Genomic DNA, 26,060 nt, shown 5'->3' on the forward strand with positions numbered 1-26,060 from the left:
TTGCATTATACAACTTGGATCCTACTCCTACTTGGTAAAGAGTATGTTTACCATGAAACCTTCAGCACTGACAGTCCCAACTGATGATCTGGAGTAATTAATTTTGCCAAAATTAATCTTTAAAAAGTCATTACCTGTATTTTAGATGAGTGGGGAACACTACAGAGAATCACTTCAAAGCTTTCATTAGCACATGCCAAATAAAATTCAATTGATAAACACTTTTTACAAGCAGGTAGGAATCCAACCTTATGGAGTATAAATAAATCTCTATGCAAGTTTCATAAGTCTTTATGACAGTGCCTTAACCTTCATTATAAACATTAAAACCAGTCAACTTACTTCTGTAAAATCCATGCACCTTTAGAGATACTACACCTTGCAATTTATTTTGATGTAGTTACGTCAGAGCAGACATTCCCTGATGTCCCATTTGAAACTTACTGTTTTATGTAGAATACTTGTGCAAAAATCCTTAATATATTCATGCAGTAGAAATTTGAATAGAGATTAAATAGGGTTCCTGTAAATTTGCTTTATAGCATCTCTTAATAGACTGAAAAGCTTTGCTAACTAACCTGATGATATTCCAATATCATGGACTCACAGAATCTATAAATCATTACCACAGCAGCAACTCAACACCTCTGGAAATCACTGTGGCTGGTGCACAAACAGAATAAGCAATGGCCCATTACAACCACTGGTATAGTCTTAAATATCTTTATTTAAATAGACAAAATAAATATTTGATAAAAGATAGCTAATCAAAGTACCACAGTTGTTCGGGGTTTTTTGAAGCACAGATACCGAAGTAACGCGAGTGCCACCTCCTGGTTTAAGCATGAAAACACTTTGGGTTGTGCACTTCTACCTGAAGGGTGTAGTTTTATTTTTAACTTTATTCTCTCCCTCCCCCCCTTAAAAAAAAAAAATAAAAAATTTGACTGCTCATCTTCAACATTTACAGAACGTTGGAAGAACAAAATAGTTAAATACAAGAAATTAGTAAGATTTGCTTAACCTTAGTGCCTGGAGCAAAATTAACTATATAAATGCTGCACAAGTATTTTTCCCCAAATTTAACTTCACAGATGTCAAATTCTACTAAAACACATGAATGACCACAATTTTAAATAAATACTTAAGTGCAGTGGCTTGAAGTAGTCTTGGTGTTAATGTACTTTTGAGTATATACTTCCAACTTCTTTTTACCCTAAAAAATTCCTTTTTATCACTTAAGTGAAATGTGTGCATCTCTTACCCAGGTAGTCACAGAACCTCACAAAGGAAGGCTGAGGAACTCAGTAAATGCACTACTACAAATGGCACAAAGAACTGCAGCCCAGTTTATATTGCTGCAAGTCAAATCACAAAGTTGTTGAGAAAACATGGGTAAATTTCTGTGCACTCTGAGTTTAAGTATCAGCCCACATCCTGGGTGATGCCATACTATGTCAAAGTGGTAATTCTGTATGGCATCACATCCTCTGGACTTTTAAATTTTGTTTCCCAGTATTTCAGCTCTGTGCCATTTCACACTGTCACATGCTCACACAAAGCCTTCTTTTCTCCACAGGCTAAGAAGCACTGCTAGACAAATGTTGTAATTTCACAACCCCACACACTTCTATGTATTGACATGCTGTCATAATTCAATCATAATCCTCAAGTCTTCTGGAATACACATGGCAACTCACATATTTTTAAAATGTAAAACCCGTTTGAACAAAAGCCGTTCACGTGCCTGATGTCCCAACAAATTCTTATTCAAATTATGAAGACAGACAGTTATTGCACTTGTATCTCACAGCAGCGAGCACTTCCAGGAGGAAAACCACGTCTCTTTCTGCAGTTGCCATCCTGACACTTTCTTATGTTAAAGCGGTAACCGTTCATGATGTGTTCATCAGCACTTTATCAACTCCTTGTTTGGCAAAGGTTCTGCAATGACTTCATCACGCATGAACTGCTCCTAAAGACAGCAAGTAGAATTTAGCTGATTTTCATTATTGCTGGAGCTCCTCTCCCCCCAGAAAATACCAGACACTGATTTTGTTTTCTAGCCTGGGTATAACTGCTATGAATCCGTCTCCCAAAACATGAAAGCCACAACATGCCCACTAAGTATGAAAAGCAACCTGACAGGTTCAGAAGTATAAGGCTACATGACAGGGTCATAAATATATCTATGCTAGGGTCATAGATAGCTCTTAGCATCGCACAGATTGTTTTGCCTGTTTTCCACCCCATGCTCACCCAAGCAAGCATGTTTTAAAGCCCAAACACGGCAGGAGGAGGAAAATAGAAAAAGAGAGATAAAGAAGGAACCGTAATCACAAACAAAAGGCCCACTAGCTCACACAACCCTACCCGGTATGTACCAGGCACTTCTAAAACCTGCTGTCGCGCTTTCTTCAGGGGACGGCGAGCCGGAACCCGACTTGGCAGGCCCGGCGCCAGGGAAGCAGGCCGCACCGCGCCCGGCAACCCTCGTCCCGCACCAACCTGGTCGTAAATGACGCGTAGGATCAGGGAGCAGCTGGGGCAGGTGGCCACGTCCTCGCCGTTCTCCAGGTCCTCCTGCAAAAACCCCGGGACAGCAGTCACCCACCCGCTGTCTACCCACAGGCGCCGCGGCCTGCGGGAACGCGGCCTAACACTGCTCCATTCCCCCCCGCCGCCTCGTCCCTACGCGGCCTCCATTACCCGCGTGATGAGGAAGCGGTCCCCGCAGGGGCACGGGTAGCTGTAGGTCTCGGTCTCTTCATCGTACTCGAAGTCCTCGATCTCCACCTCATCGTGGAACACCGACATGGCGGCGACGGTGAGACGCGCCGGAAGCGGAGCGGCGGCGCGCGTTGACGAGAAGAGGGCGGGGCGAGAGACCGGCGTCACGTGATGCGGCGGCCGGTAGGGGCCTTGCGGCGGAACCTGGGGGTCCTTTGGGGTTGGGGGTTGGTTGTGGGGTTCTTCTCGGTCTGTTCGGTCCCCACGGCCGGACAGCCTGTGCGGCCTCTGGAAGGGGTGCAGCCACTTCCCGACCGGTGCGGCTGCCCTTTGCGACCGGTGCCCTCCCCTGCACGGCCTTGCCGGCTTCTCGTCCGGGAGGCGCGGAGTGGGGTTCTGTGGTGGCTGAGGCGGGGCGGCAGCAGTTCTTGTCAGGACAGCCGCGACCTTGTCAAGGGGAAAGGATTCTCTCGGTGGTGACCTGCAGGAAGGACAGTTTGTCCAGAGGGGTGGCTCTTACCGGTCTATGTGTGCATGCTCCTGGTGAAAGATTTCCTGTCCTGCTTGCTTAAGCATGCTTGCTTCCCCTTCAGCACTCACTTGTCTGTAGTTTATGCAGTAATTTTCTCTTTGGTGTGGTACAGGTTAACTAAAAATAGCTTTCTCCCTTCAGATAATGCTGATGTAGGACTGACCAAAAGAAGAGATGCAGTTCTAGATCTCAAGCGATATTAACCCAGGGCCAGTGGGTCAGAGGATAAGGAGAATGAGTGAATTGCTTGATTTTAAGTGAGGAGAAGAGTCATATATAAGTGCAGCACCCATTTCTGTCTGTGGAGGAAAGGAAGAAAGGGAGTATTTAGAGTGGCTGTTTCTGTAAGGACTTGGATAAGAAGAGAATAAAAATTAAAGGGAGAACATCCTTCTGGACAGGAGCTTGAGAGGCTGAAGCCCTGTGCTTGAAGGTCAGGGAAGTGCTGAAGGGCTGGATGAGCGAAAAAGGTTGCAGAGGTGATATGGGCGTGAGGCAGTTCACATTTTATAAAGGCATGACTCGTATTTGTGTATGGTAAAGGAGAACCAGGATTCATTAAATGAGATTTTAGAATCTATTACTTGCAGAGGAAAAATTACAACAGATTTTTATTGTGACTTTCAGGATTGGAGCATAATGGATGATAATGTGAATGGAACAAGTATCTTGAACTACTGTTCTAAAGTTATTTTAATTTACAGTAGAGTCTCACTCTTAAAATAGTCTGTATCAATAGGGTCTTTCAGCTTTGACTTCAGAGTTGTAGCTGCTACAGTAAAATAAGGCTGACATATTTTGTTTTCAGTGTTATGCATTGATATTGAACTTTTGTTCGGGGTTTTTTGCATTTTCATGTGTAGAACTGAACATACTTGCTTCCTCAAGTGGTAGCAGGGGAAATGAAAACGAGGCTGGCCTTAACTGACTGTCAACCTTGGCAGCAGCATTAAATGAAATGTGTAAAATACACAATCAAGAACCTTTGTGTTGGATTTTAAAGTTAGGCCGCTTAATTTACCAGCAGATGTCGCTGCATTTAGTAGCAGCTGACTGCAGAAAGGGTTTTGAGGGATGTAAAAATAAATAAATAAAAAAAAATAAGTAAATCTCATTCTTTTGCCTCCAAAGCAAAGCGTCAGGCATTATGTGGTTCATTTTGATGTTGCGGTGATTTAATTAAAGTCACGGCTCTTGGTGTAAACAACTTACATAAGAATGACCACTTTCAAATCTGGTTTGTTTTTTTCTTTTAATTAGTTTATGTGATAGAGTGAAAAGCTTGAAATCACGACTCAAAAGCATAAAAAAAGATTACATAGATGGATATAACCAAGATGTGCTACCTGGTCATAAAATGATCTCATGAATTTAAGTAACTCGGTGATGTTTGAGCACTCTGGATTTACAGACTGAACATGCTGAGATAGAGGAATGCGATTTCTTCACCGGATGCATACTTTTCCTTGCTAAAATATTTTAAGATTGTTAATACTTTTGTATCAATGGCTTCTGCACATTTGCGTGTAGAAAATGCTATTTTGTTTAAATAGAGTACTCTGTGTATGCTGTGGGGAAAAATAAAACAAGTAATTTTGCTCACTGGTGGTAGAATAATTTTAAATACTTCTGCTTTGGAAAGTTGCAAGCTGCTGTGGAATTAAATGCTAAAAAGCTATTAAAAATTATGGGCAGTTAAAAGCTGCAGGAAGTACTTATGCTTGAAAGTGGGCATTTTGAGCACTTACAGTATATGTATTCCATTTCTGAGCAGCCTGATTTATGAAAGCTCTGCCTCCCATTTGTACATGATTACAAACAGACAAATTACTGAGTGACCAGCCAATGCAGCTGTTAGTGAAAGCCCAGAGAGTATAGGCCTGATTAGTTAAACAAGCTGGATCATTGCCATTTCAAAGGATTCAAGATGAAAAACAAAAACATTTTGAAAATACATTACATGCTTTAAAACGATGTGGGAAAGGACATGTAACTAGAAGTAAAAGATTAAGAGCGCTTTAAAGAAGCAAGGGGACTGCATCATAGAAGTAATAGAATTTGATAGGTGGTGATAATGCAATAGAGAATCATGTTAATCCACTTCAGGAAAAACGAAGGCAGATTTACAAGCAATGAGAAACATCTCTTGGCTCACTATGAACCTATTCCTACACTTGGTAAATGAGGGGTGTTTCTGACTTAGTTTGGATATTGTACATGCCAGTTTTTCTGTCAGAGCTGTATTTGAGTATGCAGTTTTGAAGCTTCACACCATGTGTCCATTGCAGTGCATATAAGTCTCTGCCACTTGCTTAACTGGTTAGAGGTGTAAGTATTATGTAGGATATTTGGAAGAATGAGGGATTTAGGTGTTTCTAAATAAACCTGTAAACAAAAGGTTTTATTTAATGTTTATAAAAATTTCCAACCAGAGCCCTTCCTTTGCCAACAGAAAGGGAATGCATATCCAGTGTTTGATCTTCTTTCAAACATAAATATTGTTTGAGCATTTAAAATCACAGATATGTTGGCTGGAAGGGACTTTTGAGTGTCATAGAATCACACAACGGTTTGGGTTGGAAGGGATCTTAAAGGTCATCCACTTCCAACCCTCTGCCACACACAGGGACACCTTCCACTAGACCAGCTTGCTCCAAGCCCCGTCCAACCTGGGCTTGAACACTGCCAGGGATGGGGCAGCCACAACTTTTCTGTTCCAGTGTCTCATCTAGTCAAAGCTCTTGCTTGGACCAGTACAGTTGATAGCACTGGATTAAGCCAATCCCATGTGTAGACTTTTGTACTAATTAACTTCATGAGGTTTCTGTTTTCCAGTCCTGCAGCTTCTCACTGCCCCTTTGAAGTGAAGCTCATTCAGCATGTCAACCATCCCTCTAATTTAGTATCATTCACAAGTTTGCTGATGGTACATCCTGTCTCATCTTCCAAGTTATTGGTAAATTTATTGAACTCTATCAACCCTGAGATACTCTTACTGTTACTAGCCGGCAACTGGAGCAACTTGAAGCCACTAAGTCTTCAATTCTGACTGCCTAGGCAGTTTTTAACCATTCCAGCAGTCTGTCTGGCCTCAGCTACCTAATGTGCATGCCATGGGAGATGGTGTCAAAAGCCCTGTAGGTCAGTCAAGGTGTACTGTATCCATTGCTGTCCCCTTAGCTGTGTGACCACATTTCATCACAGTAGGTGCTCAGATCTACCAAATATAATTTGGTGTTGGTAAATCTGTGTTGCATCTGTTTGATTACTTTCTATGCTTTCACACAGCTAAAGGGACAAGCTTTGAGCATGTCCCACAGCAGTGGCTGAGGTGGTATTGACTGGACATAGGCAATGCTTCTTGCCTCTCTTTTCCAGTCCACTGCAGGCTTTCTCTGGTAACTGTTTTTCATAGGTAACAGACAGTTGCCTCACAAGCATGTCAGCTGTGTCTCTTGGCAACCTTTGAGTGTAACCCATCTGGCTCTGCATTTGAATACATCCAGCTTCTCTAAGCAGTTGCTGGCCCCACTCCTACTTATTCCTCTCCTTTCCAAACACTGTTGGTCTGGGTGCAGGCTTTGTCTGTGAAGACTGAGGGAGAAAAGGTGTTGAGTATTTCATTCTTTTCTATACCATCTGTGACAAGGCTGTCTTCCCCTTCAATTGGTGTAGGCACATTTTCACTTCAATTCTTTATGATACTTTTGTACTTTTCAGATTCCTTCTTGTTACCCTCTGTGTCTATTGCTAGTTTCAGCTTCAGGTGAGCTTTGGCCTTTCTGATTTAAAGAAAGTAAAGGGTGAAAACAAGCCATGTCAAACAGTGAGTATTTCAGTTAACAAATATTTATGTGTATTTTTCAGGAGCTGGTGATTCTGGCCCAGTCATCATGGCTTGTGCTACTATTCATAGGGGTTTTACTGTTCCTCAGTTACTGAGAGGTGCCAGCAGAATTCTTCCCACTCATTCTGCATTGGTGGTGTTGAGGCACTCTGCTTTTTGTTACTGCACAGTGAACAGGTGGGTTATCTACAGACAAAACCTTCTTTTTCTTTTTTTTTTACCCAAGGAGAATGTCATGGTAACACTGTCAAAATGAAGCTGACAAATTATTACAGACCTAGAAATACTTATTTAACTCCCAATTATATATTTTTACTTAATTCTTACTTAGATTTATGTAATCTGTAGTTCAGATTACACTGGTAAATTGTTATGTTCATAGAAATTCGTATCAGTAAGGGACAATAGCACTGCTGTAAGAATGACAGTTATCTTTGTTGGCTTTTTGTTGCAGCACAATAAAATCAAAAAGGAAAATGGATCATCTAGAGAGGACAGCAAACAATTTTCGTCAGGAGGTTAGTGTTCTGTTCTTTACGATGTAAGTAATTTTTGTGTGTGTGTGAAGAAACCGGGTAATTACATTTGGTTTCATGTTGTCTTCTGCTGGAGTCTGTTTTACTTCTTTTTCTCCTCATTTTTTGTATTTGATACTGTTATAAAAAGAAGTGTATTTTGTAGTCAATAGATGGAATGTAATGAGTTAGAAAAACTGTGGGTGACATTTAATTTATGTTGGACAAGAAATTTGATAGAATTCTGGCCAAGTTTTTGGATTCTGGTAAGTCACGAAAGCATACGCATACCCATGATCTCTACACAAACTTCTCAGATTTTTATGGATCTCTATAATTCTGGTTCAAAGTTGAAACCAAAGACTGTGGAAAATATCGTTTTATAATATAGGAGGTAAGATTAAAAAGTATAGACATTTTGAAGGGAGAAATGATAGACACTTATAAAAAGAATCTTTAGTTTGTATCTAATTTAATTCACATGCAAGGAAGATAGATCATTATTCTTCACCAAAATCCAGAAGTGCTTATTCTGGATCTTGGTTTTGTGCAGTAAGCCATCGTTTTCATAACATTCAGAGGTGAACATAGTCTTGTATTTCATGTAGGTATTTCCTTCCTGTAATTAGCTGAAGTAGATGTTCAGAAATCTTTTAATACTGGGAGAATATGACTTCAATTCTCAAAAATGTTTCAATAGCAAAACAATTCCGCATTTTTCTTAGACTTTTCAGGATTAGTAGGGCACTTTTTTCACTGAAAAAAATCCCATCTTTAATTCCCAGGAGTTGGGAAACAGTGCCAAATTTTTCTCCATTATTTAGTTAGCTTCTCTGTCTTGAATAGCCAGAGACATGACAGGCCAGTATTGCATGTGTCATGCAGCAGGGCAGTCTATTCTCACACTACACAGATGTTAATGTACATTTATATACATAATGTAGTCTTCCTCTCTGCTAGATTTTTCCCTCACTATAGTTGAGAATTAGTCATAGTGAATTCCCTTCTCAAAAGGAAGCTGGGTGGAGGGGATATGTAGGTAACCCCCCAAACCTGAACATTCAGGACTTGTTACAGGCTGCAGATGGATGAGACAAATGCAGCCTTGTGCTTCTTATTACCAGAGCTGTCAAGGTGTGATCCAGCTTTAGGAACTATGTGTCTCAGAGCTGTGCCTGAGCTACTCCCACCTAATGTCAGCTCTTGAGTACAAATTAGCATTGCATGTGGACATACAGCTGCTCAGGAGAATCCAATTTATGCCAAATTAAGTCAGTACATGGAGAAAATGAGTGTAGAGTCAGGTAGAGGTAGATGCACATTCTTCTTTGCTTCTGACATGGAAAAAGTGATTGCACTTTTGAGTTTTGCAGCCATGTTTATTTTATTTTGGGTATTTCTGATTGCTTGGCTTGCTTAGCATTTATGCTAAGCAGAAAAAGGTACCTGGAAAATGTGTGGAAAATGGATCCTTATGAGGTGTTGGAAGCCCTGAGGTTGAACAGGGAATGGGAACTGTAAGGCCTTAGGAAGAGAAGAAAGCTGTATAAGGCAGATGAAAGAGAAGGGCTAAGTTCTTGCTACCACAAATTTTCCGCATATCAGAGAATTGTGCTGTTTTCTTTTTTTTTTTAATGCTTGATTTATTTTTTGTTACTTCATTTGTGACCACTTTAAAATCCGTTTATTTTAAATCCTCTGCTTGGTTTTGAATTCCATGTAATCAGCAGTTGGCATCCCTCAGTCTGCATTGCCTTATTTGGCCATTTCAGTCCTGTAGAAAGATGAAAGAACCATAGATCTGTGTTGCGTTAGTGTACATGCTACACATCATTCCTGTTGAGGAGCAGTAATGTGAAGGACCAGGGCAAGGAAAAGGTGCCTAACGCTTTCTTGAAATAAAAAGTCTGGAGTCCTGTGTCCTCCTCTTTCTCTCTGCAGCCTTGGTTTGGGCCAGTTGGATACTCTTGTGATGGTCCAAAGTACTGGTTGAATGCCTTCGATCACCCTGGCTCAAATTTCATTTTTGTAATAACTTTATACTATGAAGAATTAAATTCCCAGTGCTCTGTTAGATCTACCAGCCAAAGAACAAATTAGGGAGTGTGCTGAGGAGTACAAAAGGAAATGAAGAAGATCCAAACTTAATGTCCATTTCCTGCAGTTATGGAAAGGACGTAGTATGTAAGAACAAGCATGTAAGTCATGGGTCTGACATTTCTCGTTAACTTAGAGTGATTGCAGTCCCCATTTAATACTGTCTGCTAAAGTGGAAAAGAAATGTATGCTACTTCATTTTAAATTGGCACACGTCCTGCTGTTTAATGGGACAGTGGACGTGTTCAGATGTTGCCTTATGAATAAATTAATTTCCTGCCATGTGTTTTAAATTAGAGCATAGTTGCTTAAAGTTTTGGGGTTTGGTTTTTTTCATCTGTTTGATCTTATACAAATGAGAAGTGGTGGAGTTGTGGGGGTATTATTAGTGTTTCCTGCTGTGGTAAATGACACCAGCATTTATTAACAAAGTAAAATCTGTATATTGCTCTGTGTAGAAAATACTTAAGGTATTGCTTTCTTTGTAGAGGAAGAAGGTTAATAATTATAACTCAAAAATACCTGAAAATGAAGGTCAGGGAGGGGATGAAAATCCATGTTGTACTGATAGGCATCAAGGAGCTGAAGTGGGATGATCCCTGTGAACAGTCCTATTGCAAAATCTGCTTTTCATTTAGAAAAGCATTATATTTCTCTTAATTCTTATTTAAACTCTTTCAAAGTGGTGTCAGGTCTGGCTCTTGCATCCCCCCCTATGTGGCTGCCGAACAAAAATTCTTCTGTTAGCTAGCAATGAATGCTTGTGTTGCAGTTTTCTTGTCTTCGTACATGTGGTCAAATGGGTATGTGTGTAAATGCAGTAACACAAGAGTTGTTGATTTGTTGATTGGTGTGTTTTGTTGGTGTACTTTTTCCTTAATTCTCTATGTATTAATGCGTAGTCTTTCAGTAATGCATTTAATTACTTAAAACTAGATACAGATCTGGAATTCTTCAGTAGCAGCCGATCTTGTACAAGTTTCCTTTGTCAGTCTTTATATCAGAGATCTTTGTACTTTGTTGCTGGAAGATACAGGAGTGATTGCGTGTACAGATGTCAAAAGAATCTGAGAAGTGATAACTAGCAATTGCTTCTCTTTATTGTTACATTCTCTTCAACTGAAAAAAGTTTGTGTACAATCTTTGAATAACCCTGACAAAAGTGACAGCCATGGTGGACTGTAAGTAGAAAACTATTTCTCCATTCAGTGACTGTGTAAGTGAATCCATTTTTGTTTCTCTGCCTCAGTGAAAAAATATTGGTGCTTTAGGTAATGATGTGCACAGATACCCATCATTTCACATGTTCTCTCATACACAGATTTCTGGAGTACTTTTGCTGCAGATGATCTCTATGTAACACAAGGTCTTATTTTCTTTTGTTAGGTAATTTCACAAGCAAAAGTGTGTGGAATCAGCAATGAATCGGAGACAGTCAAAAGGCTTCGTTTGGCTATCACAAATAAAGATTTTACTTTCAAAGCAGGACAGTGGTAAGATCTTCCAGTATTTGAGAGGAAAATTACTAGCAGAAGTGCACTGTAACATAATGTTAAAAGGCCTCTGATACTTGAGCCTTGGAAAAAATCCTTAATTGATATAATGCAATGTCTTCTTACTGGGTGCTCTGTCAACCAGCTGATACTTGGCATAATTTTAAACCAGCCATTATTAAATATGCTAATAGTAATTTTAAAAAGAGCAAAACCTGCTAATTCTTTAAATGTTCAGTTTGATTGTTCGGTATTTTCCTCTGGTTTATGCATTTACATTGTTTCTTCAAGAGTGCTTTGAAGTACACTGCACTTCATTCTGCAGGCTGCCTTTACTGTCTTTCTGTACTAGTTAGTTATATGGTGGAGCTGAGACTGCTGATTCGCAAGTTACTTAGTTTGGGTTTATAATTAAATCAAAATTGCCTGTTAACTTTTATTTCTTGCCCTAGAAGTTTCCACCCTGAAAATTAAGCCTGTTAAGTCAGATTAATAGATAAATATAGGTAGGCAAACCTGAAAATAAACCCCCCTGGAATTATTAAGCCTTTGAAATAATGAGCTGTTTGTTTAAGCAATCTTAACTTTTTTTCCCTAGGGAAATAGTATATTTTCATGTTTGTCTTCATTCCTTGTTAAAATACTCCCACTCCATCACTCTTTCTTTTTTCTTCTTAGAAATTAATTTTAAACTAGGAGTAGTTGCTTCTGGCATTGGGCATTTAAAGGTTCCTGAACTTTTTATTGGCTTAGGCCATCTGAAAGTGGTTTTGCTGGAATCAAAGTATAGCTGCTAGGGTATTAACAGCATATGTTACTTGTGTAGTGTTAATATGCTGGCTTTTAAATTTAGAACCAGAACACAAGATGTTGATTGCAATAATTTGTTTGTGGAGTAATTTGTTGCAGTTTTTGCACATGTGCAGTGACTCATATTAAATTCTTGCTTGCCAGTACTTGGAAAGTGCATTTACCCTCCAAAAATGTTGTAGAAATTATCATGTTGGAAAGGGAAAGCTTTAATTATAATTACTCTTTTTCATTTTCTTCTTCCTTGAAAGTATGCTAATGCTATTGTAAGGTGTACAGCAGCTTTTCTATACTTGTAGCTATAAACTGTGGTTGCAGTTTTTGATGAGCACTGCAAAACATGAGGCTACAATTTCCTGAGTAGAAAAGGCCAACTTGTTGGAATTTGCTATAGTAAGATGTTACAAAGATTGTCACTAAAATGTGTATGTTTCTTGAAAGTGTTGTAATTACCAAGTTTTTCAGAAGCAAGAGTGAATTTGTTTTGTAAGCGTGCTGCCAGATAGTGGTCTTGATCTGGCTTCAAGTAATAATGAAGAGACTTGTTGCTGTTGCCTGTTTTGATTGCTAAAACATACATTGAGGTATATGCATGTTATTAATACTTTGAAGAAGTAGTGTTATGGTTTTAATGTTTCTGATCAAACAATTGCTAATTATTGTTTGTTTCTCAAAGATTTGGCTTTTCCCTTAAAAGGAGGGAAATGAAAAAACACCATCAAATCTATTTTACATCTTTTCAGACCTCAACTTGTTGTGGGTTTATATAGTTTGGTTTTTTGTTTCCTCCCTCCCCCCTCCCGCTGCTCTTCTTGCTTCAGCTGTCAGATAGCATTTCTTTAGGGAGTCCTCTTATCCTTCCTACACATAACTAAGATGAGGCAGACCATCAGAAATAGAAGCCAGTCCATTATAACAGGGTATACCATGCCCTGAAATTTCATATAATTATGTAACTGGGAAAGAAATACTAATATAAAAGGAAACATACACCTACGTTAGTACTTTAGAAAGGCAAAAAGTACATTTGAGTTGGGTTTTACAGCAATGTTTGGTTTTGTATGTATGTTTCCTCAGCAGGCACAAATAATATTTCACTTATATTCAAGCAGAACATTTTGACTTAAATGTAAGCTGTTACTTTACAGCATAAATGCAATTTCCTTTTTCCTTTCCATTAATGTAAGTAGTAAGATTATTTTCCACCAGAGGGTAGTAAAGAGCTTTAGTAGCATCTTGAGGTGTTCTTTGATACAATAAATGCTGCAATACAAGAGTCCTTTCTAATCTCTTAGATCCTTATTACCCATAAAGCTGAGCCCATGGTCAGTGAGGCTGCAAAAGCCTTCTTGACTGTTTTTGTTACTGACCTTTCATTTGCGATCAGATACCTTTATACACCATCAAGCATAAAGTTAAAAGTGATATCACTGTAATATTGTGTGTATCACTGTACATGCTTCAAGAGAAAGAGAGGATCTTTTTCTTCAAAGGGTGAAGCTTTGTGGAGAGTAAGCAGACAAGATTCTTTCTTTAAAGCAGTGAACTGTTCAAAGGGCTTTTCTCCTCCCTCAGGAATTTGTGATCACCATGAGGAATACAGCCTTGCAGTCTGTATTTCTTCTTGTATTCTCATTTAACTAATACTGAACCAGCCTAACTTGGGCTTGGATTGCATAATGATTCTGTAGTACTTGGCATTGCTTACCAGTCTAGTTGGTTCCTAAGTGGAACAGTGCAATTAGTTTTAAACATTAGTTTTCTTTTGAAATACAAGGAGTTTGTCATGTACTGCAGAAAACCAAAGTATTTAAAGATGTATGCAACACAGAGGAGTTTAAATGTTAGATCATAAATCGGCTTCTAACTTTTCCTGACTCTATTTGAAATATCAAAGCCTTACTTTTATGAAAATGAATTATAGCTCATATGTGTCAGTGGCTTGCCCTCCCTACTCTCTAACTGCTGGTGTTGTAAAAGCTTAGCCATGTCTTACCTTCTAATCTGTAGAAACCCATGTCTGCTTTACTTCAACTGTAAAAAACTTGCAGTAATTTATTCCAAATTCCTCGCAAGAGATCGCTGCCACCAGAGGGCACCGCAGGTAAAGCAATGCTGCTGCTAGGCACTGCCTTCTCACATGAGGAATTCTGTAAGGACTGAGGTATTACTTCAGGTATTTCTTATTTCCAGAAAGAAGAAAGTGTTTAATCTAAGGTCATTTCCCTAAAATTACTTTCCCAGTCTTCTTATGCTGGAAAATTGAAGAGCCCATCATAGGGACCAAAAGGAGTGGGATTTAAGCCACTCCATATTGTGGTTTTGGTTTAATATGCAAATAATTGATTTAAACAATTAGAATTCCAGTCTGTTGTAAGATGTGGCATCTAATGCTAAAAGCAGAATGGTTTAAAAACCTGTTAGTTTAACAAAGGTGGTGACATGTTTCTAGATGAAAATAATTCTAAGGAAATGGCGTTACTCAAGATTTGGAAAAGCTGTGTTATGGAAATGAAGATGTTTTTGTACAGGAAGGATAACTGAAGCAAGGGCAGCCATGTGATTGTGGTTATTGTTTTCCATGTTTGGGGTTGTTAGCTTTTTATGGTTTTTTAGACCTTTGTTTCTGGTCTATTTTTAGGGTTGATTTCTTTATTCCTGGACTATCTGTAGTTGGGGGGTTCTCGATGTGTTCAAGCCCTGGCCTGTTGAAACGAGAAGGAATATTAGAGCTGGCAGTAAAGCACACTGATCATCCTCCTGCCCACTGGATTCACACTGAGGTAAATAAGATTAACTGTGAGATCTGGCTGCTTTTTTATCTTTCTTTATTTCTGGGGGGAGGGGGAATATGGAGGGACTGGTGTGTGTGATTTCAGACCACATTTTGCTATTAACTGCAAACCTCCCATTGAATTATTCAACCATTTTTAATACAATGTAAATCTTAAAATCTTTTGTTCAGTAAGGGACTGAAATTGGATGTTAAATTGGATGAAAAACCTCTGTTCTAATTTGTGTCCCTGACAGCAGGCTGTGTTACACATTGCAGAGTTACATCTGGTAACTTGCCATGGTTCCTGCCTATTTCAACAAATACAAACTTGGAATCATTGTCAGATGAATACAAATAGAGATTATTAAGGGGGAGCAAAGGGAGATATTTAGATCAGTTTTTCTGAAATGATAAACCAGCAGAATACTTCAGAATTTCTATAGTATTAGTTTAAACATGCAATATTTTTGTAATACTGGCATAACCCAAGGCTTGACTTTTGCTGCATTAAAAGTCAAGTCTGACACTTTGGCCTCTTGCAGTCTCTTGTTTGTCCATTTATGCCATTTAGTTGTAATCAGAAGAGTCCTATTTCTGTTGCTGATCATATTTCATAGGTGATCTGTCCTATCAGCTCTTGTTCTTTTCTCAACCACATGTGATCTGTCCTATTTACTGTTCCCAGCCTGGCATTTATATTTCTGAAGTGTGGCTGCAAAGTTTAAATTGGCAGATTCTTGTAGGCTTACAACTGCTGCAGTTTTGTTCAGCGGCCAGCACTTATAATAAACGTTTATGCAAATTTACTAGAATTGAGAATATGCAGAGCGGTGCTAATCTAGTAGTTAGCATGTGACCATCCACATGGTGGATTTTAACTGGTGTCATATCAAGTTATCTCCACTGGAACATAAACAGAATAACCTTCATGCGATGTTGTGCAGGACTTGGAGCGCACATGCCAGCAGACCCTGTAATGCCTAAGAGGTTTGTCTGGGTTTTGATACTGCTCCTTAGAGTATGTGAAAGCCTAACTTCATAATTCGCAGTCTCTGAAGACTCTTCTGTGATTTTTGATCCTGCAAATCACTTTGCTGTTGCTGAGTTTTCGGGATGGATTCATAGGAAAATCATTAGTTAGCTGGTAAGCTAAGTCAAACCTGATAATCCTGTGGAGAAATCTCCAGGGTACATATGGACTGGCCTAGCTAAACAAAAGTGAATGCTTTTCCTTAGGAAAGAAGAAGAAAATAGCAACCTAGAATTTAGAAGGTTGTGTATGTGATGAGAAAAGTCTGGTACTTACTTCTTTAAAAGTAATTTCTCAAAGAAGGTACCTCAGGGTAAAAGGTGTTATGGAAATAGTACTCATTTACTCACTATATCTGCGGGTTTAGGGGTATTTAATTTTTAATACTACTATATATAAACCCGTAACTTTTAGCACAGTGTACTTGATAGCTGTAGGGATTCATAGCCTTTTCTTTAGAAAAAGGTACATGCAATGTATTGATTGCTTCACTTCTCTGCATAAACTGTTCCAGTGCTGTATGTACAGACTAGGCAAAAGGACACTTTCTCACCATATTACTCCAGAGTCTTATTATTTATTTTTCTTCTTGACTACTGACTTACTGATACCATTGCCATGGCCAAAGCACTGAAATATGTAGGAGACTCCTGATTAAGAGAGATTCTTCCTGTGGGCCATGTCCAGTCTTGATGAGTTCTGGCTGGTTAAGGAGGCAGATTAGACAATAATGAGATTGTTTCTCCCTTAAAATGTCTATTTCCATACAGGGTACCGTATTCTATGTACTCCTGCCACAGGAATTTGGAACACTTCTGCACTCACGCATTTCTGAACCAGAATAAAACATGGGAAAGCTTGACAGTGTACATTGGAAAGGGGAAGACAAATTAGTCTTAGCTAATGAATGCTGATTGTCTTACACTCTCATTGAGAACAAATACTTTATGCAATAATTAAGAAAGGCAGGAAACTTCTTTTTACTGGCCATGCTCACCAGTTCTGGAACCTCTGTGTTGTGTGCAGTACCTGTGTCCAAAACTGCCTCCCTCTTCCTGGTAGAATTATTATGTGTTTAGGCCTTTTCTTACTGTACACTTGTCATTAATGGAAGTCCTTTTGTTCCATTACCGCTTCCCGATACCAGCAGAGTTTTTTGGAGGCAGTGTTTTTGTTCTGTAACTGATTCATTGCAGGTTTTCAGCAGTTCTTGTAGCTTTCCTTTTTTTCTTCTCCTCCTTTCCCACCTTCTTTGGTTTCCTCTGCTCTTTGTTTTTTAAACCCAGTATATGGCCTGAAATGAATTCTGTTTTCAGCAGCTATTTGTTCTGTCAGCTTGCAGTGAGGTGGGAGAACTTGCCTGACTTCTCTGTACTGTAGTTTCACCCTTCATTCGGGGATGCGGTGCTGGTTTACCAAGAATATACTGACCCAAATGGGGATTTTTTGTTGCAGCTTTAGTTTTCCATGTATCAAAATAACATGCTTTGGCAAATTTCTCTAAGAAAGAATTTCTTATGTACAAGTGGAGAGGAGGAGAGGTGGTTTTCCCCTGATTTTCCTTCTTCTGCAACTCTGAAGTTGGAAATGCCAAAGGGGTTCTGCAGGAATATTCTTATGGATGCTTGCTTCACTTTGGGTGGTTTTTATTTTTCAGGAATGGGAATGGAAAAACTTTCTGCATCTGTGCCACTCATTGTGGCTTCCTTCTCTGACCTCATAGCAAGGCCTCGTTTGACATGAGGCTGGGTTTGGGTAAAAGTGTGATCTCACACGTTAACCTCGGGTTTTCACAACCGCATCTTGCTATGGAAAAATTCTTGCATGAATCACTCCTGTCCCAGCTCTTATGGGGGTGAGAAGGGGGAGTCACCATCCTGCCTTATCCGAAGAGTGAAACTTTTGAAAGGAGAACTAGATCCCTAGAGACACTGAAGCAGATTAAAACAAACATGGTTTCCAGCTATCTGAAGTATTTCAGCTTTCCCTTACTGGTCAATAAAAATCCCAGCCTAGAGAGTCTTGTGACTGTGGTGCAAGAAGAAGTGTATTTCAGCTTTTGCTTTGAGTTTTGAAAGTAAATATCTTCTTTTCCATCCTAGTGTACTCTTGACTCAGAAGTTGCCCTGCGAGTGGGAGGTGATTTCTTCTTTGATCCTCAGCCTGGTGACTCCCCTGTAAAACTAGTGCTGATAGCAGGGGGTGTTGGAATTAACCCATTGTTTTCTATACTGCTGCATATAGCAGATCTGCATGGATACCAAGAAGGTAAAGGAAATGGATACAAAATGGGAACAGTGAAGCTGTACTACAGTGCGAAAAATTCAAGTCAACTCTTATTTAAGGTAAATTAAAAGTTGGGGTTTTTTTTAAATGTAGATCACAGATACTCAGCTATTAGTGTGTGTATCATCCTGTTGCCAAATTCCAGACAGCCCCTCTGTGGAAGAAGCTGCACAAACACATTCAAAATTCACTTTATGCTTCAAAACCCATGTGTGTTTTGTTACTTATGCCAGTGGAAAAATGTAAACGTGTTACTGTGGACACACCTGGTCTCATTGACTCCACTGTCAGCTACATTTTACTGTCATGTCATAAAAGCATTATAGTGTATGAAAGGTTATATATAATATATATATACACACACTAATAGTATGCATAATGCTGTATGCTAAAACACTGTAATCACATAGTCTCAGTATAGATTGTATTGAACTTAAAGACTAGCAAGAGCAACTATAGCCAGAGGAGATAGTTCCCAATATAGTAAGGGAGCTTTATTGATAATGCATTAGTTTAGTTATTATTGGGTACTAGTATATGAATGAAGGATTTATACCTGCTTGTAAAATTGCTCATACAGTGTGTCAGTAACATTTACTTAGCAGTTAAGGATCAGTTGTCGCACTCAGCCATTAAGGTTCACCAGTAACATTGTAGGGTCAAATTAGCACAGGTTCTGTAAATCATCCCTAATGACTGAACTTTCTTTTGAAGTATGGAAAGATTTTGATGGTAAGAAAGAGCTGAAAATTTATCATGATCCCAGAAATCGTGTGTAGGATCCATCATTACTTTTTCTTCTGTATTTGCACTGTATTTCTGGATACAAAGGTGATTGATTGCTTTCTTCAGAAAATCATGTTTGTTGTTAGAAGCAGAATGATAAACTGGAACCTATCTACTCTTCCGTTTGGCCAACTAGTGGTCTCCCAGCCTGTTCTAAGCACACACTGAATTTGTTTCAGTGCAGGAGCTATTATTTCCTGAGTGTCACTTCAGCAGTGTTATGACAGCAGAGCTTTTGTGTTAATGCTTCTGGGACAGAAGAGAGCACAATAATGTCACAGTGCTTAAAAAGTACATCCTTCCCCTCAAGTCCAGAACATGTATATGGAATATCTCCTGTGCAGAGGATTGAGGAATTGAGGATCCCTTGAGTCTTTATGCTGTTATGAGATACATCTGCACAACTCTCCAGGAGGAACTGCTTGGTTGTCACTAAGGACCAGTTCCCTGCAGAAGCAGCTGTGGGTAGGCTGACAGGGATGGGGGATGATGCGGATGTAATTGGTTTAATTCTCATGTTGGCTGTGCTGTCATTTCACAGGCAGAGGCACTGTGTGTGCTTCTGGAAATCCCGTTATTTAAAATGGCAGAAGCAGACAGTGTTAGAATGACAAGAGATGGCATCCTAACTTTGCTACTGTGAGATGGCAGTTAGCTGGGCTTTCCTGATTTCACGTGGACTGAATGTGACCTGTGTTTTCTTATTGTGGCTGGGATGCTGGGGCTAGGCCTTTTTCCTCAGGGAATTCCCTTAGTGGTCAGCTTCATTTTGTACACTAAATCACCAGGCTGCAAAGAGCTGATGAGCTGTTCAAATTCTTCTTCATTCGGTTAGAGAGCCCATCTCTTGCCTTAGGATACTAGAAAATGGTACTTTGGTGGTTGATATCATGTGTATATTTGCCATTTTGTGTCCATGTCACTGAATTAGAGAGTGAGGGGTTACTAAGAGGTGTTGTGAATGACTACAGGATTATTTAAGCAGGTTAAGTACTACCTTAGGCATGCTTTGTGGCCTAGTCCTGAGATTTTAAATCAAGAAGACGTGGTTAGTTTCAAAGGTGCTATCAAATTCTACATTCTTCAACGTGAAGGAGACTGAAGTTCAGAGTCACATCTAGAACAGTAAAAGCAGGTGCTGGTGGAACAGTGAAAGGTACTGTCTGTGCTGCTTGTCACACTGTGGCTTCTTAGGGAATCAGAAACTAGATTTGTCTGTAAAATATAATCTGTCTGAGGATTTGTGTTAAGCAGCCTATGGCAGACTGTCCACTGTAGTAGCTAGTGAGTAAGCAAACACATAACAAAATGAGCTAATTTACCTGTTCACAGAGTAGACATTATTTTTAATTTCAGGATATTTTAAGAAAGAATTTCCAGTGTCCATTCCTGCAGTGAAAATCCCAACTAGCGCAGAGTCTAGGCAGTAACTGCATCTTGGGTTCAGAACTAAGTGCAGCATCTGACTGACAGATTGATTTATTTTTTGCTGTGATTTGAACTGAAGCCACTGGGGTTTTGGTGGGAACTATCACAGTTGTGACTTAAGGAACTGAAAATTACAGTTTCTGTTCTGGTAAAAATAGCATTAGCATTACACTGTACTTGGTTTTCATTGGAGAACATGAGAGAAAGAGTAAAGGGACCAGTAATCTTACTAGATACAGGAGACAAGACTCAAAAAGTTCCTAGCAAGTGGTAAATGCACACTGCAGAGTTTTGGTTTTTAAATGGAAAACCCATGGATGTGGAAGGATGGAAATAATGAGAATTTGTATGTGGAGGAAGTCAGGAAAGGACATAACTGGTTCTTGGGTCCAAATCTTACAAATTGCAACCTTGTGTAAAATAGGAGAGGAGCACTGACAACACAGCTGGCAGTGTATTCATGTTCCAGTTATGGAAGTTCTGTGTATGTGTGCAGGTCAGCGCTGTGAAGTCAAGTCCATTGAGGTCTCAGTGCTGAAATGCAGTAGTCTTGGTGCTGGGTAATAATCACAGGTGTTGTGGGACCGTGGGCAGACATCTGCTCTGATTTACTGGCCTGTGGTGTAAGCGAGCGTGTTTAACATTACAGAAAAACATTCTTGGTTTGATGAATGCATTTCCTGGAAAAATCATGTGTCATTTCCATGTCACCCAGCAGAGCTCACCCGTCTGTGAAGAGCTTCGGCCACATGTTACAGGTAAAGATCATGGCAAGGTACAGCCACGATATCTGCAGTCTAAGGTTGATTACATCCTAGAGGATGAAGTTAAATGCATAATTTAGCTATATGCATAATAGGATTTTTACATGTAAAGATTCAAAATGAGATGTGAGTTAAATAACTTCACTGTATGTATTGTGCTCTGGAGAAACATTTTACCTTTGCAGTTTTTGTTTTCATTTCTAATAACCCTCCTCTGTTAATTACAAACTTTATACAGGAATTTCCCACTGCAAATTTTATTCCAGAAACTATTAAGCAAAGTGTTTACTTTGCTGAAGGTGGGATTGATGAAGGAGAAGCTAACTGCTTCTAGGGGACACTTCACATTTCCCCTTCTGTTGCATTTGTGTTAGAGATACCTCTTTTTTTTCATCTGAAAGTGGGATTTTTAGTCATACGTAAACCATGTTCCTCTTCAGTGACTAATGCCCTGTGCCTTCGAACTGGAAGTACTGAAATCCCCTGAAGAGCAAATGGGTTTGGAAGCCTCCAATCTCGGTAGCGATTATCCTTCAACAGGCCGGGCATTTTTAAGAGATGAGAGCTTAAAATACCTCAAACCAGTCATTCTTTTTGAAATTACTTCCTATTAATATTTCTGTTCTCGTTTCCTACTTTTTTTTTTTTTGTCAGAGGGAAGAATATCTGAAAAGGATCTAGAAAAACATGTATCCAAGGATACTCTATGGTACATCTGCGGTCCACCTCCGATGATAGAATCCATATCCAAACTCCTGTCTGACATTGGTGTTCCTAGAAACTGTATTTTCTTTGAGAAATGGTGGTAGTAGACAGAGAAGATGATACTGTTTTTTTTTTTCTAGTGTATTTTGATAAGCTAAAATGTACAGAAATGGACTATGAATTATTTGGAAGATTCTGTTTCACACAGGAAGATGTCCTCAATCATAAGAATGTTCCTTTAATGTAACCATAATTCAACTGTAATGCTGCTGCTTTTGGGGGGAAAAATGATTTTATATTAAAGACATCAACTCTTCTGGTTTTTTGATGGGCTGCTTAACTTCTTACAGGTAGCAACATATTTTCACTTTATGCACTTGTTTGTTAGTCAGCTTCTTGGAAGCCGTGGAGTGCCTGATGCAGCAGTTGCAGAGAATTAGTTGTGCAGAAGGGCCAGGTCAGTTTATAACAAATAATAATTCAGCTCACAACTTCTGACTCTGCTCCAAGCTGTTGTGCTAATGACAACACACTGCTTTCCCCAGGTCTGTATCCTTCATTTATATTTTATAGAAGTCAAGTTGCTGTGACTTCCCTCTTGCCACATCTTCTTAAAAGAAAACCCCCCTGCCTTTTATGTGGTTTATTTAAGGAAGGCAACTGTGCTGACAGTAGAAGGCATGTTTTCATAATCAGACTCAGACCTGAGCTAGGAGTGTTGAGTGTTAGCCCCTGATAGAGCTGGATGGGAGTTACTCACAGGAACCTGCCTCTGTTGCTGGTGCTGTGAGTGCCCATCCAGCTTGAGCTTGTACAGGCTGTGTCCTCTAAAGCAGCTGGGGCAGGGCACATCCATAATCCTGCTGCAGCACTGAGTTTTAGGAGTCTCCAGGAGATACCTGTTCAGTTTGGAAAAGAGTCTCTGAAGAGTTTACACTTTCAGGGTAGGAGTGTACCTCTGGGTGCAGTGACTGACACCAGGTCCCTTCCTGAGTAAAGCTGCTTCCCTTGACTTGTAGAAAAACTCGTCCTAGCAATGATGAGACTAACAAAAAGCCATAATGAGTTTGTTAAATACTGCTGTAGACAGTTCAAGTCCTTAAGTGATGGAGATTCCCACTGTACATTTGAAGACCTCAATAATGAACATTTAAATTATTAAAAAGTTTAAATTATTACTGAATTATTAAAAATGCTAAATATGTTATGTAAGGCCTTCTCTTTGTTAGTGCCTCCTTTCCTTGAGTTACATGTTTCAGACAACAGTCAAATAGGTAATGCAGCAAGTTTCTTGCTTTCAGGATCCCTCTGCTCTGCCTTCAGAGGTTGCAAAGATACTGATCCCATCACCCGATTTCCAGGCTTCAGCAGTACAGTTGGTGTGCAGCACTTTATGTATTTCGAGCGTAACTTTCCAGTGCCTGGCTAAAACAGCCTGCAGCCCAGCTCCAGTCCTCCCAGAGAGTCATTTCAGCTCTGGATGCTGGGTTTAGCCTCGAGCCTTAACCTCTTTTTACCTGAGTCTTATACCTTCTGCCACATCCACATTCACCTCAAGCCTCAGCGATAGCCTCACTGAGAAACTCCGGCCCTTTTTTGTCTGCAGCACAGGAATACTGCTGCAGTTGTTGCAGAAGCTGAGGGAACAACTGAAATGTCCTAGTGCTTCCTGGGAGTCAAAGAGGGTGCCATGATGAGAGAGTGCCTGTGAATTTTCACCTTCTGGTGCCTGCAGCCTCATCTACTGAGGTTTGCGTTTTTCTGTAGTGTGTAGTACTAAGGGCAGCCAAAATGAGTTGTGGCTGCAGCCCCAGGGGGGATGTCTCTCCCCTCCCGCAAAAATGAGGAAGATTCTTTCCAAGTCCCCATGTTTCAGGGGATGGTTCCTTGTTTGTTCACTCTGGAATGTAAAGAGGACAGCGTGCTTGTCGCAGAAAATAAAACCACGGCGGTTTGTGTTCTCAAAGATGGCAATTGACATGTCAGAGCTTGATGCTTGGAGGAAGCAGGCTGGGTGTTTTTCTAGAAACATGCACTAATAGCTATTGGAAAGTCCTGGTGCCCTAAAATAAAAATCATGCATGAGGCTCCTGCATGCTTATTGGTGTAATGACAAAGAGATTTCAAGAAGCCTTTAAATGCTGGTTTTCATATGACTGTTAAATTGTTACATGCATAATGAACTGGTTTACCCTTTTTTTTTCCCCTTAACGCACAGACTTTCTTCAGCCCAAACAACATCTCGTTCACAAACCACTCCTCAGCCTTGCGCCAAAATGTCCATTTAACAAAAGGCATTTCAAACCCCCTTGCTTCTGCAATCCTCCTCTTTTCCCTCTAACCTCTTTCTGTCATCCCCTGTTATACTCAGACCAGTGCTGTGGGGCAAGGACACATCTCGCTCATTGTATAGGCTCACGCGCTTGAGGAGCAGCATTAAACGCACACACAGAGCACTGAAAGATGGAGGAAGAAAACAATTCCATACCTCCCCACCTCAAAAAGCAGGAACCTCAGCTCTTAAGTTCGTTCTTACCTCGCACGGTAATCCTGCCAACGGGCACTGAACTCCTTCTTGCCATCATGCTTGTAATGGGAATAAATGCCATTTCTGAGCCAGGAAGCTAGGGAAGGTGTTAACATCCCTTTTCCTCCATAGCCTGTTCCTGTTGACACTTGAGAATATTTCAGAAGGCTCATCTTTAGCCTAGAGTCTAATGGTCTTGTGGCAAAACATCAGTTTCACCTTAAACTATGTTATTGGATTTGACTCCATCGTAATTAAATATCAGGAATTAACATGAAGGTGGTGAGGCACTGGCACAGGTTGCCCAGAGAAGCTGTGGCTGCCCCATCCCTGGCAGTGCTCAAGGCCAGGTTGGACTTGAGAGGCTTAGAGCAACCTGGTCTAGTGGAAGGTGTCCCTGCTGATGGCAGGGGTTTGGAACTGGATGAGCTTTAAGGTCCCTTCCAAACCATCCTGTGATTCTGTAATTGAAGAGGGGGAAAGGGAAATAAATAAATAATTTAAAAAGAAAGAAAATTCTTCTATACATGAAGATATCTCTACAAGTAATTAAATAAATGTGATATTAGCCCACACTGGCAGGAACAGAGAGCAATCCCTGCTCTTCAGCAGCTACTGAGGTGGAGAAACATCCTCATCACATCACTGAACCATAACATGCCATATTAGAAACTGCTTTTTTCCTCTTACGTTTGTGCCATCAGCTCAGGAGCAACTACACAGAAAATGCAGACTGATACTTCTTTCTCTTTTTTTTTTCCAATAAAATGAGGCATGCAACATGTCTCCATCTACACATTTAAACTTAGTGAGATAGATCGTAGTTACCTGGTGTTACAGCCTTATTAGACTGAATCTTTCTCTTCTTCCCGTGACACACACTTTACCAGTTCACTGCATGCTCATTTGGTACAATGAATATGAGGTATTCCCATGGGATCTGCATTCATTAACTGGAAGCAGAGTGGCTATTCAGTCATCATTACCTCATTTTAGGAGCTTTTAGAGTGAATAACACAAAGCAATTAAATGGAAAAGCCTTTCTCCCCCGTTCAGCATCCAGGTAAGGCAGTCAGCTGCACGTGGCATCACAGGCACTTCTCAGCCAGCAGAGGCTTGGCAAGGATCACCTTTTACAGCCAGAGGCACAGCTCCACTGACAGGCTGGGAGATACACAAGTTGCATCTACAGCTCTGAATTCATAGCTGCGCTGGTGCTGTTAGCCAGCGTTCCTCCTGCTTTTGAGAAGCATTTATCAGCAAGAAATTAGTATCTGCTCTTCCTACACCCCTTCAGTTTGGGAGGATGAAATGCCTCATGAATAGCTGATGGTGCTTTATTTCTGCCCCATAATTGGCTCCCTGAGATAAAAGTACAGTGAAAAAGATGGGTTTCCTAATGCAGAGCCCTTCCTCTGCTCACCTCAGAAACTGAGGCTGAAAGAGGAGCCAAATTAGCAAAAAATACAAGTACATTGTTTTATACTTGGCTTCATTTCCATGCATATGTTAAAACTCGTCTGAGCTATTTCAATTACGCTGTTTTCAAGCGTACAGATCCAATAATGAAAATATGCAAAATGAAGTGCCAGTCAAATTGTTTGTGCATTTAATGCCTCCTAAACTCTACAGACACTGTTTTCATGATGATACTTCAATGTTTTGGACTTCTCCCCACCACAGTTCTGCCCCCCCTGCCCCCCTGCTGTTTCAGTGCAAACCTCCTTTTCATCC

The 26,060-nt window shown here is 40.1% G+C and overlaps 2 protein-coding genes across 11 annotated transcripts in view; one reads left to right on the forward strand and one right to left on the reverse strand.

Moving 5' to 3' along the window:
- Positions 1-6,804, reverse strand: part of DPH3 (diphthamide biosynthesis 3) — a 95,097-nt gene extending 88,293 nt beyond the window's left edge. For 4 of the 8 annotated variants that reach the window (XM_080609956.1, XM_080609957.1, XM_080609954.1 and 1 more), the window contains exons 1-2: positions 2,710-6,804; positions 2,509-2,583 (exon numbers count right to left, since the gene is read on the reverse strand). In XM_080609956.1, coding sequence (XP_080466082.1) covers positions 2,509-2,583; positions 2,710-2,817 — 183 coding nt within the window. In that variant the 5' untranslated portion in view covers positions 2,818-6,804. Of the gene's footprint in view, positions 1-707; positions 2,584-2,709 lie in introns of those variants that run through there. The other 4 variants (XM_080609958.1, XM_080609952.1, XM_080609955.1 and 1 more) reach the window with 4 other exon arrangements.
- A 135-nt stretch (positions 6,805-6,939) lies between these two features.
- On the forward strand, positions 6,940-22,118 carry OXNAD1 (oxidoreductase NAD binding domain containing 1). Of its 3 annotated transcripts, none has more exons than XM_080639670.1 (7): positions 6,940-7,286; positions 7,564-7,627; positions 11,108-11,214; positions 14,666-14,807; positions 17,933-18,175; positions 20,980-21,088; positions 21,749-22,118. In XM_080639670.1, exons 1-7 carry the CDS (start codon positions 7,156-7,158, stop codon positions 21,901-21,903), a joined length of 951 nt encoding a protein of 316 aa, XP_080495796.1. In that variant the 5' UTR covers positions 6,940-7,155; the 3' UTR covers positions 21,904-22,118. The 3 variants fall into 3 exon arrangements, with proteins under 3 accessions (XP_080495796.1, XP_080495797.1, XP_080495798.1); XM_080639671.1 differs by having other exon boundaries at positions 21,046-21,088; XM_080639672.1 differs by having other exon boundaries at positions 21,049-21,088.
- Positions 22,119-26,060: the final 3,942 nt, after the last annotated feature.

Source organism: Psittacula echo (genome assembly GCF_963264785.1).
Source record: "Psittacula echo genome assembly, chromosome: 2".
Classification (NCBI taxonomy): Eukaryota; Metazoa; Chordata; class Aves; order Psittaciformes; family Psittacidae; genus Psittacula; species Psittacula echo.

Excerpts from the sequence above, each read along its gene's own strand:
- OXNAD1 (XM_080639670.1), top strand. The coding sequence starts at position 7,156 with ATGGCTTGTGCTACTATTCATAGGGGTTTTACTGTTCCTCAGTTACTG. Across the intron at positions 7,628-11,107 it reads CAAACAATTTTCGTCAGGAG|GTAATTTCACAAGCAAAAGT; the intron begins GTTAGTGTTCTG and ends TTCTTTTGTTAG. Across the intron at positions 14,808-17,932 it reads CCCACTGGATTCACACTGAG|TGTACTCTTGACTCAGAAGT; the intron begins GTAAATAAGATT and ends TTTCCATCCTAG.